The sequence below is a fragment of the Lynx canadensis genome, chromosome Y (genome assembly GCF_007474595.2).
Source record: "Lynx canadensis isolate LIC74 chromosome Y, mLynCan4.pri.v2, whole genome shotgun sequence".
Classification (NCBI taxonomy): Eukaryota; Metazoa; Chordata; class Mammalia; order Carnivora; family Felidae; genus Lynx; species Lynx canadensis.
This window is the reverse complement of record NC_050200.1, coordinates 841,383-859,372: the sequence shown is the minus strand read 5'-3', so window position 1 is coordinate 859,372 and position 17,990 is coordinate 841,383. Positions and strand designations below refer to the sequence as shown.

Genomic DNA, 17,990 nt, shown 5'->3' with positions numbered 1-17,990 from the left:
AAGATGTCTTCATTTACCCTCACACAAAGGACAAACAAGCCTTAGGATTTCCTCCAAGAGTGACAAAGTGCGCTTCTGTGTTGGGGTGGGGTTGGGGGCACACATGTGGCACGCAAATGATGAGTGGTTGGTTACCAGTGAGCCCGACTGTGATGTGGAGAAGCAACATGTGAAACACTTAACCATTACTGCGCTAGATGTTAACTGACTTGGATTTAAATAAAATTTAAAAAATAATAAAAATATGAACACCTCAGTGATTTTAAAGAGAATGAAGAAGTCATGAAATAACTGCAACACCAATGCATTTGATTTTCATCTTTAATACTGAACATTATTGCTTTAGGGAATATTTCTCCCTCAACCAGGAATTGACTGCTAATTACATAAAATATACACATAAAAAAGTAGTTCTCCATTTTCCCAGGGGGAAAAAAAAACACCAGTAACTTCTAGAATATTCAAGTGTTTTAAAATCTTGATCATCTCATTTATTAGCTCTGTAACTTACGTATTTAAATTAAACGTTATTAGACAACCATTACCAATTACAAGTGTAAGGTGCCACTACTGAGTAAATTGATTCTTCCAGGAGTGGATGGATCTATCTCTCCTCCCACCCACTAACGAGGCAGCAACATGGTTAGTTTAATTTTGTAAGTGGATGATCCGTTGCTGCAAACGCTAATTCTCGTCCCCAGCCCGTGTTTTCGTGTACGTGCGGGAGTTGGTTACACCGCACGGGCGACCTCCCGAACGATCAACAGCAGGACGAGCTAGGCTTGGGCTTGCGGTGCAGACTGACGGTGTCGGTCTGGATCAGGTGGTCTGACCTATCCTCGGTAGCAAGCACTCTTCGAACTGCTTCCTCAAAGGCTGCCGCGACATTCGTGGCATCTTTTGCACTTGTTTCAAAGTAAGGATAGTCGCCGTTGTCCTTGCACCAGGCTTGGGCTTCCTCGGTGGACACCTGCCGTTCGCTTATGTCAATCTTGTTACCCAAAATCACAAAAGGAAAGCTTTCGGGCTCTTTCACATCTGCGTAGTAGATGAATTCTTTCTTCCAGTTACTCAAGTTCTGGAAGCTTTGAGAATCATCGACACTAAAAGTGAGCAGGCAACAGTCAGAACCTCGGTAAAACGGCGTCCTCAGGCTTCTGAATCGCTCTTGACCGGCCGTGTCCCAAATCTGCATGGTAACAAAATGTCCATCCACCTCCAAATCTTTATTTAAAAATTCCACGCCTATTGTATGGAAGAGCTGGGTATCAAATTTATTGGTCACATATCTGTTCATCAGAGAGCTCTTCCCAACTCCACCATCTCCAAGGAGAATCACTTTAAAAAGCGACGATTTTCCTGCCATTATGACTCTCAAGATCTTTGACTTTAGAACCCTGTAAAATAAAAAGGCACCATTACATTCCTTCCGACCCTCATGTTGCCACGCACGAGCGGACAGATGTCCGCGCGAGGGAAACAGAACGCAGAGTCCCCACTCCTTTCTGCACAGAAAGTCATCGGGTATCAAGAGCGGTCACGTACTGAGCGCTCAAGCGCATACCAGGCACAGCCCTACCGCCGCTCCCTACGGCGGTGAGGACTCGTTCTTCCCCGCCCTCTCAGGTCGCAGCTGACCGAGGCGGGCACTCGAAGCCAACGGCCACCCCGAAGACCTTGCTCTCAACCATTCCCCTCTCCTCACTTTAAGCCCTGCCACCGCGTGTTAGATGCAGGAGATGGAAGCAGGCAGGTGTCTGTAACAATTTCAAACACCCCTTTGCTGGCACAGTGACAGTTTTGCTGATGGGTTTCATCTTGTGCCAGGGGTTTCCTCAATAACCTCTCCCTTCTCTCTTCTACTGCTATAACCATAGGAACTGGTAATCAGGAAACCAGAGACAGAAGCAGATGATGCTGCTGTGAACAAAAATAAGCCAATGACTGAGTAAATGGACTCCGCTGTCTTCATTGGGAATGCTAAAATTGTCAGCAGGACTTTTTTTTTTTAAGTTTTTTATTTTGAGGGAGATAGAGACATTGCAAGTTGGGGAAGGGTGGGGGGTGGGGGGGGAGAGAGAGAGAATCCCATGTAGGCTCCTCCTTGCCAGCCAAGAGCCTGACACCGGGCTCCAACTCATGAAATTGTAAGATCATGACCTGAGTCGAAACCAAGAGTTGGACCCTTAATGACTGAGCCACTCAGGTGCCAGCAGCAATGGAATTTTTTTTTTGGAGACAGAGAGAGAGAGAGAGAGAGAGACAGAGATAGAGAGAGAGAGACAACTTCATATGAGCAGGGAACAGGTCAAGCTGACTGGGCCCCAGATCACCCCGGCGCGGGGCAGGGGGAGGGTTGCACAAGGACACACAACTGCCAGAGTCCAGCTCCAGCAGGTCCAGGGGTTCCTGAAGGATGAATGGCGTCGGGGAAAAAGTGAAAAATAAACTTAAAATAAAACAAAAATTAAAATGAACATAGACAACAGCAGTGTGTTGAACTGCCTGCTTTATTGTGGCAAACATGGCATTATATATTTGTTACCAATTTCCTTGTAGTGTACATCATCTATGTTTTCTGGCATTACCTAATTCCAAAAATGTTCCTATGTGTAATCACCCTTTAAGGAAAAACATGGTTTTTTTCTCATAACATTCCCTCCTGCCCTCTGCTTATTCATTAATTTCTTACATTATTTTCATTATGTATCTATGTTTATCTATAATCTATAAACCATTTGCTTTGCTGTTTTCATGAAAGGTCACCTATCTCTCAACACCTGAAGTGGAACAGTTACAGGGACATGACCTCTTAGTTGTTTCTCTGAACGACTTGTGGCTTGAGAACAAAAGTGCTCACCTCAGTTGGAGGTGCCAGGAGAGGGCCAAGAGGGCCTTAGGAACCCATGCCTTATGCATTCTTAGAGAGACAATGCACCTAGGAACTAATGAACCATTCTGTACCTTAAACAACTAGGTTCAATCATCATCTGGAATACCTCCTGGAGGCCAAGTGGGCCCAGGGGTTGCAGTAACTTGTGCCCATAGATACACTCCTTAGTTACCCGAGTGGGGCTTTCAAATCCATTTGTTCCTTCCTTGTCTGAGAAATATATGAAGAAATATATGAAGGCTCCATTACGTAGAGGAGCCTTTATAGGGGGTGGCAAGAGCTAAATGTAGGGCTGCACAATTTTCTTGTGGAACCTTAATTTCTTTCTCCAACAGTTCTTTCCCACAGGGCCTGTCATGGGCAATTTCCCAAATGACAAATCCCCAGGTACTTTCACTGGTAGGGGGCCTGCCCTGACCAATGCTAAGGCCAAATTACCTAAAAGCGGGAGTACAAGAAGCTTCACTGTTGGTGGGTTGCCCTGCAGTCACCAATCCGTCCACCGCCTGGGCCCTGCCATCAGGCTGGTTGGATAGCTCAGATGCTGGCACACAACGGTTGGCACGAACTCACCCAGAGCTTCAGAGGCATTCACTAGAAGTGGGGCACCAGCCATGTGGATCAGGACTTGAGTTCCCCCTGGTGTGGGGCAAGGTCTCACTGAGAAGGGAAGCAGGTCATCAGAGAGGGGCACGGGGTTAGCTGGAGTGGGCTTACCGATCCCCTGGAGCAGGGCTTGAACTCACCAGGAGCAGGACTCCGTGTCCCTTGGAACATGACTTGAGTTACCTGCAGAGGGACACGAGGTCACAGGAAGCGGCACTTGAAGGTCCCTGCAGCAGAGCACAGAATCATAAAGAGAGGGGCCCTTGGTAATGTGAAGAAGACTCAAGCTCACTTGCAGGGCACCTGGAGCTCACCTGGACAGTGGCTCTAGCTCACACAGAAAGGGACACGTGCTCAGCAGAAGTGGGGCTGGGGCAAAACCCGAGTGGGGTCTGAGGCCACATAGAGAGTGAGACAAGCTCACCAAGACAGAGTCTTGAGATCACCTGGCATGAGGCCACCCAGAGCATAATACAGGCTCATCAAAACTGGGCTCACACTCACCTGGGGATGGCTACCTCTCACTCTGAGAAAGGCTTTAGTCCACCCAAAGTGTGGCATGAGCTCACCAGGTGCTGGGGTCAAGGTCACCCAGAGCAGGGAAGAAGGCATATCAAGCAGGGCTCATTTCAATTGGAGACAGGCACAAGGTCACCCAGAACATGGGCTGAACTCAAGCATGGCTCGAGTGCACCTGGAGTGAAGCACGAGGTCATGTGGAGCTAAAAACAAGTTCACTGGGAGTGGGATTCAAGGTCACCCCAAACTAGGCTTTGCTCAACTGCAGTGGGACACAAGATCATTCATTAGGAGCTGAGCTAGAGATCACCTAGTGTTGGTCTGGAGGTTCTGCTGAGTGGGGCACAAGGTCACACAGAAGAGGGCATGTGCTCACGAGAAGTGGGACTGGTGCAAAATCTGAGCAGGGCCTGAGGTCACCTGGAGCAAGACAAACTCACCAGAGAAGTTCTCGTGCTCAACTGGAGAGGGGCTCCAGGTCACTGGGAAAAGTATCCATGCTTAGGCAAAAAGGGGCTTGAGGTTGCCCGGAGTGGAGCATGTTGACACCCCGAGCGGGGCTGGTGCTCACCTGGAGTGGAGCATGAACTCACCCTAAGTGGAGCTCATGGTCACCCGGAGGGTGGTATGAGGTCACACGGAGCACGGTCTGTATTTAGCCGGAGGGCTGCTGGAGCCCACTCAGAATGGGCATTGAGCTCATCCAGAGCAGGACTCAAGCCCACCAGGAGCAGGACTCATGCTCACTGGGAGCGGGACTTGAGCTCAAAAGACAATGAATCAAAGGACATGAGTTCAAACATACCAGGGCATGAGGTCACCTGAACCAGCGCTCATATTTAGCTTTTGTAGGCCCACTCTAACTCAGTGTGGGGCTCATGCCCACCCATAACTGGGCTTTGTGCTTACCCTGAGAGGGGTTTGTGCTCACCCTGAGCAGGTCACAAGTTTAACTGGGCCAGGATAGAAGTCACCCAGAGCAGGTTTATCGGTGACCCAGAGCAGGGCACAAGGTCACACAATGTAGGGCATGACGTCACAAGCAGTGGGGCATGACTCAACCGGAGTAGAGCAGAAACTTACCTTAATGGAGTCTGAGCTCATACAGAGCAGGTTATGAGCTCAGCTGAATTAGGACACAAGCCCATTAGATATGGGACTTCAGTTATTTGGAATAGTGCTTCAGCTCACCTGGAGCTGGGCTTGAGGTCACCTAGAGCAGGGCACAAGGTCACTGAGAACAGGACAGGAACTTACCTGCAGCAGAACTTGTGTTCACCCAGAGCGGGGCTCGAGGTCACTAGGAGCAGGGCACGAGGTCACATGCAGCAGGGCACAAGATCACATAGAGCAGGGCTTGTGTTTACCAGGAGTGAGCTAGAGATCATTCAGAGCAAGACTGAAGCTCACCCCAGATCAGGGCTTGAGTTCACCCAGAGCAGGTTTGAAGTCACCCAGAGTGTAGCTCAAGGGCTGGTACTCACACAGAGCAGGCTCATGCTAACCTGGAGCAGGGTTCATGCTCACACAAAGTGGGAATAGACCTCATCCAATGAGGGACTCAAACTCACAAACCGTGAGGTCATACCTGAGTCAAAGTCAGATGCTTAAACAATCGAGGCATCCAGGTGCCTGAGATTTCATATTAAAAGTATCAATTTCTAAAAAAATTTTCCTAGTCCAAATCATTAAAATTCCATTCTAAAGAATCTCAACTCTAAAAAGTACCATATGAGTTGTCTTCCCTTCTCTCTTGGTAAATATGCAGAGGTGGCATTTAGCAGACATTAATGCCAAGTACTTAATCTTTGAAAACCCTAGAATGTTTACATTTGATATCTTAACTTACGTAGATTTAAGTTATATACGTCTGATATCTGAGACAAAAATACAGATTTACTAATCTTGTACCTTACATTTCCTTTTGCATATCTTCAGCTGAAAATTCAAGAGTGGTAATTTCAGTTTATTAACAGCAACAAAAATGAAAACTGAAAAAAATGTTTATTACTCAGAGTTGGTATACAAATGATTTTTAATGTCGTAGTGTTTAAAGTCACTGTTCTTAAAAAAAAAAAAAAAGAGGTTAGAGTGGGAGAGAGCCAAAGCATAAGAGACTGTTAAAAACTGAGAACAAACTGAGGGTTGATGGGGGGTGGGAGGGAGGGGAGGGTGGGTGATGGGTATTGAGGAGGGCACCTTTTGGGATGAGCACTGGGTGTTGTATGGAAACCAACTTGTCAATAAATTTCATATATATAAAAAATAAATAAATAAATAAATAAATAAAAATAAAAAAAACATAAAATAAAATAAAGTCACTGTTCTTAAAATGACTTAGTTGGTGAAATGTTATCAATTATGAAAAAATAAAATATAATTAAAAAATAGATATACTCTATCTCTAAATTCAACAATTGTGCATATCTTGCTGTCTCTGGGTTAACTCAATGTATAACTATATAATTATTGTGTGCAGAGTCTTTAGAAAATTCCTAAATTATTATATAGAGACAACCCCTTATCTCTTAAGATTAAGGTTACTGTCCCATATGTGCAAAAGACAGCTCCTCAGGATATATAATTTTCACAAAGAGAGTTCTCCAGCGAAGGAACATTTTGTGTAACGTTCTATATGTGTTTTACACAAACAGTTACAGATCATCATGATGAAAGACATTCCAGAAAGTTACAGACTTTATCTTAAGCTTTTACTATGTGCAAGCCTGTATGGCTTTAGTTTCATAGGAATTTAGGGAGGTTTATTTCATGTTTGAAAAAACATTTTTTTTTTTTTTTAGGTTATTTGTCCAAGAGGCAGATGTATAATTTATACTCGACACAAAAACAAAGCCCATGCTTTGAAGTTTGGCCAAGTCATTCTGAACATGGTAAATGCTAAAGTATGGATTCGTTGAGAGCCCATGAACAGGGCCCACAATCATTAAAAGTTGGAGATTTTATTTATTAGCCTTCATCATCTAAATTCTCAGAAAATACAGTTAAAATATATGCTGTTATTCATTTGGATAAAGGTCTTAAATTTTCATCTACCATCTTATACACAAACTTTGACTTCTCTACTTCTTATATATTTGCTAGAAATCTAAATAAGCCTCATCAAAACGTTTTATTTTTTAAATAAATTTATTGTCAAACTGGCTTACAGAAAACACCCAGTGCTCATCCCAACAAGTGCATTCCTCAGTGCCCATCACCCATTTCCCCCTCTTCCCCATCCTCCCATCAACCCTGTTTGTTCTCTGTATTTGTCTCTTATGGTGTGCCTCCCTCCCTCTCTGTTTGCAACTATTTTTTCCCCTTTCCTTCCCCCACGGTCTCCTGTTAAGTTTCTCAACATCCACGTATGAGTGAAAACATATGATATCTGTCTTTCTCTGACTGACTTATTTCACTCAGCATAATACCTTCCAGTTCCATCCATGTTGTTGCACATGGCATGATTCCATTCTCTCTTTGCCAGGTAGTATTCCATTGTGTACACACACACACACACACACACACACACACACACACACACCACACACACAGACCACATCTTCTTTATCCATTCATCAGTTGATGTACATTTAGACTCTTTCCATAATTTGGCTATTGTTGAAGGTGCTGCTATAAACACTGGGGTACAAGTTTTGTTCCCCATGCATCCTATGCCGCTATGCATCACCACTCCTGTATCCCTTGGGTAAGTTCCTAGCAGTGCTATTGCTGGGTCATAGGATAGTTCTATTTTTAATTTTTTGTGGAAACTCCACACTGTTTTCCAGAGTGGCTGCACCAGTTTGCGTTCCCATCAACAGTGCGATAAGGTTCCCATTTCTCCACATCCTCACCAGGATCTGTAGTTTCCTGATTTGTTCATTTTAGCCACTCTGACTGGTGTGAAGTGCTTATGGATAGGAAGAATAAATATTGTTAAAAATGTCAATACTACCCAAAGCAATCTACGCATTCAATGCAATCCCAATCAAAATTGCACTGGCATTCTTCTCAAAGCTAGAACAACAATCCTAAAATTTGTGTGGAAACACAAAAGACCCCAAATAGCCAAAGTAATATTGAAGAAGAAAACCCAAATGGGGGGCATCTTAATCCCAGACTTTAGCTTCTACTACAAAGCTGGAATCATCAAGACAGCATGGTACTGGCACAGCAACAGACACACACAGACCAATGTAATAGAATAGAGAACCCAGAATTGGACCCACAAATGTATGGCCAACTAATCTTTGAAAAAGCAGGAAACAACATCCAATGGAAAAAAGACAGTCTCTTCAGCAAATGGTGCTGGGAGAACTGGACAGCAGTATGCAGGAGAATGAAACTAGACCACTTTCCTACACCATACACAAAAATAAACTCAAAATGGATGAAAGATCTAAATGTGAGACAGGAAACCATCAAAACCCTAGAGGAGAAAGCAGGCAACAACCTCTTTGACCTCAGCCACAGGAACAGCTTGCTCAACACATCTACAAAGGCAAGAGAACTGAAAGCAAAAATGAATTTTTGGGACCTCATCAAGATTAAAATCTGCTGCATTGCAAAGGAAAACTCAAAAACTAAAAGGCAACAGACAGAATGGGAAAAGATATTTGCAAATGACATATCAGATAAAGGGTGAGCATCCAAAATCTATAAAGAACTTTATAGTAAAGGCTTTACCCACCCTTACAGCACACTCTCCTAGGGTCCATCTCATTTCATATTGAACACAGATAACCAGGAAAGACTCTGCCATTTAAAACCAATTTGTAAAGACCAGAAGAAATGGTAACGGATTCCTCAAAGAACAAAGCCAGTATATAGGCAAAAAAAAAAAAAAGAAAAGAAAAGAAAAGAAAAGAAAAGAAAAGAAAAGAAATCTACAAGGAATGTGAAGAATAAAAAGAAATGACACAGCTAAGGGAAGAAAACACATTTCCAATATCTAACACAAGAGAAGCGGAAATGTGCTAACTGCCTGATAAAGAATTCAAAATAATTATATTAAGTAGCTCAGTGTATTATAAGAAAACATAGACAACTAAATGAAAACAGGAAGATAATATATAAGCAAAATGAGAAGCTCAGCCAAAGCAAAACAAAACAAACACACAAACAAGCACACAAAAAACCAAACAAAAACAGAAATGCTGGACAAGAAGAATGTAATAGTAAGTGAAAATTTCACTAGAGAGGTTCAAAACTAGATTGGTCAAGCAAAAGAAACAATCAGTGAGCTTGAGAACAGCTCACTTGAATTTATCCAGTCGGATGACTGACAAGAAAAGAAAGGAAGGAAGAAAGGAAGGCAGGAAAGAAGACAAAGAGAAAGGGAAAGGGGAAGAGAAAGAGGAAGAAGAGGAAGGAAGGAAGGGACGGAGGGAGGGAGGGAGGAAGGAAGGGAGGGAGGGAGGGAAGGTGGGAGGGAGGGAGGGAAGGGGGAGGAGGAGGGGGAGGGAGGGAGGGGGGAGGAAAAGGAGAAGGGAGGGAGGGGGAGCAGGAGGGAGGAAGGAAAGAAAGGAGGGAGGAAGGAAGGGGAGACAGAAGGAGAGAGGGAGTGAGAGAGGGAGAGGAGAGAGGGAGGGAGGAAGGGAAACCAAACGGACCTGAGGATCCCACCAAGCTAAGCAAGATACACTAACCAGTATTCTGGAGTCCCTAAAGTCCCAGAAGGAGGGAGATGAGAAGGGGCAGAATATCTATCTAAATAAATAATGGGGGGAAAGTTCTCAAATCTGGGGGTGCATAACTGTGAAGTCCAAAGAACCCCAAGTACATTGAGTGTAAAAAATCTACATTGAGACATCTTATAATGAAATTATCAAAAGCCAAAGACCAAAACAAAACAAAGCAAAACAAGCAAACAAAACACCACCCCAATTTTTTAAATTACCAAGGGAAAAGCAACTATGACATAACAAAGCAGCCCCCAAAAGACTGTCAGAGGATTTCTCCGCCAGTGAAGTTGAATGTTATACCCAGAGTACTGATAAAGAATACTATAATTAATAACATTACTATATTATCTTAATATCAAAAGTTACCTTCATATCAAACGTTACCTTGATGTAAGTGGATTAAATCCTCAAACAAAAGACATAGTGTGGTAAGTCAGATTAAAAAAAAACAAAAGTGCTTAGGGAGTTGCCCGTCTCTCTGTGGTCCCGTGGGGCTGGGCACAGCAGGTGTCTGGTCTGGCACCCAGTGCCAGGGTCTTAGTGGGTAAGCCGAGAGTCTTGGTGCCTCAGAATTTAGTCACATAGCAGTTGAGTATGCCTGGTACCAAAAGTAAGATAACTCAAGGCAGCAGAATTGAAATTGGAAGGTCATCAGCCACGAAAGACCTATTGGAGAAAGCACAGGATAGTAGATAAAATGAAGCAGTGTTTCATCATATGTATTTCGGCAGGCCTTCTGATATTCGACTAAAAAACATTAATTGCTCTTTCTACAGAGAATTGGTCATGCAGTATCAGTTAAGTCAAGGAAGTCATCCCCTATACGGTAAGTGTCTTCTATCCTTGATTACACTTGGGAAAATATTACTAAATATCCTCACACTAGGGATGAGAAGAAAAAACACCTATCAAAATTTTATGAAGTATTTTTGCATTTCATCAGCATTCACTGATCTTTTACTAAACATTTCCAATTATATCCTTCCTACTTCAGGGCTTTTGTACTTTTGGGTATTACATTTACTAAATATCACATCTGCCTATTTACTCCAATTATTTCTTTGACTTATGGCTTTTTGCTTTATCCAGTTTTCCTGATAGCTTGTACAGATTATTATCTGAATTTCTCTAAACCCACCAAGCTTGTATTTACATGCCAAAACTATTCTATTTTACTTCTTCACAGTAATTTTAATTTGGATTTCAGTCCTTGCTTATGTTTGGGAGACCCAGCCATCTACCAGAACTGAGTGTTTATTTTAGTCAATGTCCTTTATTTATTGGTATTCAGAGTTACTGGCTGCCATCTTCCATGGTGATTATTTTATTTATGGCTTTTATAAGCTTTGGTCAGAAGTGACTACGTTGGTACAAGCTGTTAGGATGACTTCCTATATAAATGAGACTATCTTATATTTTCCGTTTTCATCCACTCCAGTTATACTAAGCACTCTAAAAAAATCCCTCTTGCCCAAGTCTGTTACCTGTTTTCTTGATAACTGGTTACCATTTGTTCTACTTCAAGTAATTTTACCCTTTTCCTTAAAGTACAGATTCCAGCATATATTGAATGAACATTCCATGGTTGTACTTTGTAGACATTGCTACAAATGTAGCATTGTACAATGCTACATTGTACAATGTAGACATTGTACTTTGTCTCATTGCTATGTTTATTGGTTTAATTGTCACAAGCTTAACTTAAAGACATTGTATTACCTGTGGCTCCGTTTGTCAACTAGAAATGCTCCTTCATTTCACTTACTTACAATTCATAATCTGTGCAAGGTGAGAAGCCTACATCAATAGTAATTTGTTAATTTTGTCATGTTAAAACTAACTAAAAATGACAACTACAGTCAGAATCATAATTATCAAATGAGAAAGAATGACGACTCATGACATATAAAGATTGAACTGAACTGAAGTTCCCCTCCCTAGGCCCAACTTTCATACCTTTTCAAAATTTGTTAAAAGGGGTGATGGTATTAAAAACAGAATAATTCCAGGAAAATGTTTTATGTGCATTCAGGAACACCATGTGTTATAAATATTAATTTAACACAAAATTAAAGTGACTTAAGATCTGGCTATACCAATTCCATGTTACCCAAAAAACTACTGGATGCAGATTGTTACTTAAGTCTGAGATTCATTGCCAATAATATATAAACTTAAACATTCTTATTAAATTCAAAGCAAGAAAAAAAAATCAATACTAATATTCAACTATCTGCTGTCAACAAGAGACTGATTTTAGCTTTAAACAAACACATCTGAAAGGAAAGTGGTGGAAAATAATAGTCCACAAAAATATAACCGAAAAAGAGCAGGAGTGACCATTCTTACATAAAATACGTAAAAATTTGTAAAGAGAAAAAAGGTCACTAAAAATGATAAGGGGATTGATTCCTTGTGAGATTATAACTATAAATATGTGTATTTCCAACACTGGAGCAACGAAATATGTAAAGCAAATAATATATCTGAAGGAAGGATTAGAAAGCAATGTAATAGTAGTAGGTATGTTAGTAGCCACTTTTTAACAATGGATAGATCATCCAGACAGAAAATAAAGACTGGACTTGAAAAACACAATAGACCAAATGGACCCAAAAGACATATGCCAAAGAGTCTGTCAAGTAGTAGCAGAAAGCAGGGGTGCCTGGGTGGCTCAGTTGGTTAAGCGTCTGACTTTGGCTCAGGTCATGGTCTCATGGCTTCTGGGTTCAAGCCCCGTGTCGGGCTCTGTGCTGACAGCTCAGAGCCTGGAGCCTGCTTTGGATTCTGTCTCTCTCTCTCTCTCTCTCTCTCTGCCCCTCCCTGGTTCACACTCTTTATCGCTCAAAAATAAACATTTAAAAAATAGTAGCAGAATACATATTCTTCTCAATCATACACAAAACAGGTCATATGTTAGGACATAAAGCAAATTTTGAAAATTTAAGAAAATTAAAGCCCATGTCAAATATCTTTTTGACTGCAATGGTATGAAACTGGAAATCCATCATAATAAAACTGGAAAATTCATAAACATGTGGAAAGTAAGCAACGGATTCCTAAACAATCAATGAGTCAGTAAGAAATCAATGGGGAAAACAAAAAGAAATGTCTTGAGCAAATGAAAATGAAAACACAAGAAACCAAAATTTATTGGATACAGCGAAAGCAGTATTTAGAGTAAAGCTGTACCGCTGGGAGCCTGAGACAATGGCAGAGTGTGAGGATCCTAAGCTCACCTCATCCCCCTCACACATCTAACCCAGAAAATGACTCAAAGCCCCAGAACAGTCTTTCCAGTTAATTGCAGAGGAGGCCATATCAGAAAACAGTAGGAGGGTCAGATACCCCATTAGGAACCAAATCTCTGTCAAGACTAATTGCAAATAAGGATAACAGCAGCACAGAGAAGGGAAAGGAAGGGACCTCACTCAAAGCCCCCAAGACTTGAGTAACCTGCAGTCAGAAGACCAGTACATAATATTTGGCTTTGAAAACCAGTAGGGCTCAACTGCTTGAGTTTTTACAAGCAGGGTGACTTAACTCCAGATACTTTAAAACTCAGTGCACTTGGCTCTTAGAGAACTGGAGGGTGACTGGAATCCCTACCCAGAAGAAGACAGCAAAACAAACAACACTGTTGAGACACAGCATAGAAGCAGCAGTTTCAAAAGTTCCTGGGGTACGTGGGAAAATCTGTTTGCTAATCTCAGAACATGCCCCATTCCACATGAGGCCCTTCACAGTGGTGCCTGACAGCAGGCAGCCCCAAGAGTGACCACTACTCCAAAGTCACTCCTGCCTTGGGGAGAGGTAAAGCTAACCAGACATGGTTCGGTTCTATGACAGCCCCAATAGAGGACTCACAGGCAGACATCTGGTCTGACTGCCACAAAGGGAGCCACTGCATATGAGTAGGCCGAAGGCAAACACAGCTCAGCTACAGGAGTAGGGTGCATGCAACAAACACAGAAGGCACGCCCTGTAGTGCCAGGGTGATCAGGGCGCATCAAACTGCAGGGCACTACAGGACCTGTTCTTCATAAGACCCCTACTTTCAAGAGTAGGAGACGGAGCTGACTTTCCTAACACAGAGAAACAGACACAAAGAGTGAGACAGAATGAGGAGACAGAGGAATATGATCCAAATGAAACAATAGGACAAAACCATAGTAAAAGTGCTAGCTGGCCCAGAGATGAGAATATGCCTCACAGAGAATTCAAAGTAATGGTAAGAAAGATACCCAATGGATTTGAGAAAAGAGTGGAGGACACTAGTCAGAGCTCCAACAAAGAGAGAGAACATAGAAAAAAAAATAACCCATCAGAGATAAGAACTCAGTGAAATAAAAAAAAAATAAACTAGAGGAAATCGATGGCAAATTACAGGAGGCAGAAGATGGATTCACAAGCTGAAAGACAGTAAAGCAACACAGAAAGCAACCAAGCTGGACACAAATCAAAGACGGGAAGAAGAAGAATAGGCTAAGGGAACTCAGGGACACCATCACACATAACAACATTTGCCGTATGGGATCCCAGAAGGAAAAGAGAGAGAAAGGGAACATAAAACGGAAGGAAACAGAAATCCTGAGTCATACTCAAAAGCTAACATCATACTCAGCCAGGAGACACTGAGGGTTTTGTTGTTGTTGTTGTTGCTGCCGTTGTTATTGTTGTTGTTGTTGTCGTCATTTTGTAAAGTCAGTAAAAAGATCAGGATGTCCAATCTCACCACTTTTATCCAACAAAGTACTGAAAATACTAACCAAAGCAATTGGGCAAGAAAATGAGATAAAGGCATGTAAGTTGGTAAGGAAGAAGTAACTTTCCCTATTTGCAGATGACACGATGTGATGACACAGAAAACCCTAAATATTCCCCCCCCAAAAAAAAAACCTATTAAAACTGGTAAATGAATTCAGCAAAGTCACAGAATACAAATTGATATACAGACATCTGTTGCATACTATACACTAATAATGAAGCAGTGGAAAAAGAAAATAAGAAAACAGTCACATCTACAAGGCACCAAGAATAATAAAATATCTAGGAATAAAGGAGAAGAGGTAAAAGACCAGTACTCCCAAAACTATAACGTATTGGTGAAAAGAAACTGAAGGAATCACAAACAAATGTAAAGATATTCCATGTTTACAGAGTAGAAAACCAATGTGGTTAAAAGGTCTATGCTATCCAAAGCAATCTACAGATCTAAAACAATCCCTATCAAAGTACCAACAGAACTATAGCAACTAACCCTAAAGTTTGCACTGAACCACAAAAGACCCAAATAACCAAAACAGTCTTGAAAAGAAGAATAAACTGAAGGTATCAGAATCCTAGATTTCAAGATACACTACAAAGTTACAGTAATCAAAATAGTGCGGTAATGGCACAAAACAGATGCATAGATCAATGGAAAAGAATAGAAACTCGGGAAATAAATCCATGGTTTTAGGGCCAATGTAACCTACGACAAAGGAGGCAAGAATATACAATAGGAAAAGGACAGTCTCTTCAACAAGTGGTGTTGGGGGGTGCACCTTGCTGGCTCAGTTGATACAGCATGCAACTTTGGGTGCAGAGATTACTTAAAAATAAAATCTTTTCCTTTAAGCCAGTCACGATCTCCTCTGTGAGTTTCTCAAGCTGGAATTCGATCTGTGTCTCCTATCTCTGCCCCTGCCCCGTTCATCTCTGTCTCTCTTGTCCCAAAATTAAATAAACGTTGAAAAAAAAATTAAAAAAAAAAATAAATAAATCTTTCTTTCGCTCTCTCTCGCTTTATTTCGTTTTCTCTTATTTCTTGCTTTCTTATTCCTTTCTTCTCTCTCTCTCTCTCTCTATCTCATATCTCTCTTCTCTCTTTCTTTCTTCTTTCTATCCTCTTTTTTTTTTAAATGCGGGTTGAGATACAGTGGATAGGAACATGCACAAAAAAGAAAGAAGAAACTGAGATCACTTTTCTTATACCATACAGAAAAAAACAAAACTCTACATGAATTAAGATCTAAATGTGAGATCTGAAACTGTAAAGTTCCTATAAGAAAACATAGGTAGTAATGTCTTTGACATTAGCCATAGAAATATTTTTTCGAGGTATGTCTCCTTTAGCAAGGGAAACAAAAGCAAAATTAAGCTATTGGGATTACACCAAAGTAAAAATGTTTTACACAGCTAAAGAAAGTGTCCATAAAGAAAAAGGTAACCTACTGAATGGGAGAATATATTTAACAAAACATATGCAATAAAAGGTTAATATCCAAACATACAAAGGACTTATAAATATGACCTCAGAAAAAGTAACAGTCCAATTAAAAATAGGCAAGGAATCTAAATAGAAATTTTTGTGAAGACTACATTATAGATGGCAATATATAGAAATATGTGAAGATGCTCAACATCACTCATCATCAGGGAACTTCAACTCAAAACCATGATGAGATATCACCATTAAAGTCAACAATCCAGGAAACAGATGCTGGTGAGCATGTGGAGAAAGGGGAACCCTCTTGCACTGCTGGTGGGAATGCAAACTGGTGTAGACACTCTGGAAAATAGTATCAAGGTTCCTCAAAAAGTTAAAAATAGAATGACCCTATGACCTAGAAACTGCACTACTAGGTATTTATCCAAAGAATACAAAAATACTGATTTGAAGGGACACATGCAACCTGAAATTTATAGCAACATTATCTACAATAACTAAATTGTGGAAAGAGCCCAATGTCCATTGACTGATAAATGGATAAAGAAGATATGGTATACATATACAATGAAATATTACTCAGTCATTAAAAAAAGAATGAATCGTGCCACTTGTAACAATGTGAATAGAGCTATAGACTATTATGCTAAGCAAAATAAGTCAGTCAGAGAAAAACGAATACTGTATGGTGTCAGTCATATGTGGAATTTAAGAAACAAAACAAATGAACACAGCAAGGAAGAGACTGAAAGAGAGAGGCAAACCAAGAATCCGACTCTTAACTCTAAAGAACAAACTGATGATTACCAGATGGGAGGAGTGTGGGGAATGAGTGAAAAAGATGATGGGGATTAAGGAGTGCACTTGGTGTGATGAGCACTGAGTTGTGTGTAGAATTGTTGAATCATTAGATAGTATACCTGAAACGAATATAACACTGTATGTTAACTGACTGCAATTTAAACGTTAAATTTTAAGGAATTTAAAAATTACTTGAAACTGTAATAGAAAAATGCTTCTTAAGACCGGCAGTGTTTTTTTGTTTTTTTGTTTTTTTGTTTTTTTGTTTTTTTTTTTTTGATATGACAAAATAGCAAAAGCAACAAAAGCAAAATAAATTTAAAAAAAAAAAAGCATTTTCTCAAACTAAAAACTCTCCTTAGTAAAGGAAACAAAGAGACAGCCTTCAGAATGGGAAAATACATGCTAAGCATATATGTGATAAGGAGTTAATATCCAAAATATAGAAAGAACTCAAACAACTCATCAGCAAGAAAATAACCCAAGTAGAGATAATGGATAAAGGATCTGAATAGACATTTTTCAAAGACACACAATGGCCAACAATAATGTGAAAAGGTTTTCAACATCACCAACCATCATGGAAATGCAAATAAAAACAATATTTTAAACATAATTTATTGTCAAATTGGTTTCTGTACAGAAACAGACACATAAACCAATGGAATGGAAGAGAGACCCCAGAATTGGGCCCACAAATGTATGGTCAACTAATCTTTGACAAAGCATGAAAACAATATATTTTCACCTACCATTGTTAGATTGGGCCACTGTGAAAAAGGTAACTATTGACAAAGATGTAAGGCAAAGAGTACCTTTGTGCACTATTAATGGCAATGTAGATTTGTACAGCCACTATGAAAACACTGAAGGTAACTCAAAAAGCAACTATCATAGGAAACACTCAGAAATTTCTTCTGAGTATATTTCTAGAGGAAATGAAATCATCATCTGCACTCCTGGAGGAGATACGTGACTCCTATATCACTGCAGTATTATTCACAATAGTCACACAACGAACACAACCTAAGTATCTACCGATGAATAAGTAGATAAAGAAAATGTGGAATATATATATTTGGAATATTAGTCAGCCTTAGAAAAGAAGGCAGTGGTATCCTTTCAGACAATATGGATGAAACTGGAGGACATTATGCAAGTGATATGTCAAAGACTGAAAAATAAATGCTGTGTGATCTCATTTATAAGTGAAATTCTAAAAACCAAATCTTAACAGGCAGAGAGTATAATTGTTTTTACCAGGAAACAAGGGACA

General features: G+C 40.7%; 1 protein-coding gene and 1 pseudogene across 3 annotated transcripts; one reads left to right on the top strand and one right to left on the bottom strand.

Annotated features, from left to right (window-relative positions):
• The window catches only part of LOC115508046, a 150,046-nt pseudogene extending 138,639 nt beyond the window's left edge, over positions 1-11,407 (top strand).
• On the bottom strand, positions 304-6,056 carry LOC115508049 (ras-related protein Rab-9A). 3 transcript variants are annotated; one of them, XM_030306450.2, is made up of 3 exons: positions 3,640-6,056; positions 3,332-3,553; positions 304-1,397 (listed from the first exon to the last, which is right to left on the bottom strand). In XM_030306450.2, the coding sequence occupies exon 3, from the start codon at positions 1,364-1,366 to the stop codon at positions 761-763; it is 606 nt and encodes a 201-aa protein (XP_030162310.1). In that variant the 5' UTR covers positions 1,367-1,397; positions 3,332-3,553; positions 3,640-6,056; the 3' UTR covers positions 304-760. The 3 variants fall into 3 exon arrangements, with proteins under 3 accessions (XP_030162310.1, XP_030162311.1, XP_030162314.1); XM_030306451.2 differs by having other exon boundaries at positions 3,467-3,553; XM_030306454.2 differs by lacking the exon at positions 3,332-3,553.
• Positions 11,408-17,990: the final 6,583 nt, after the last annotated feature.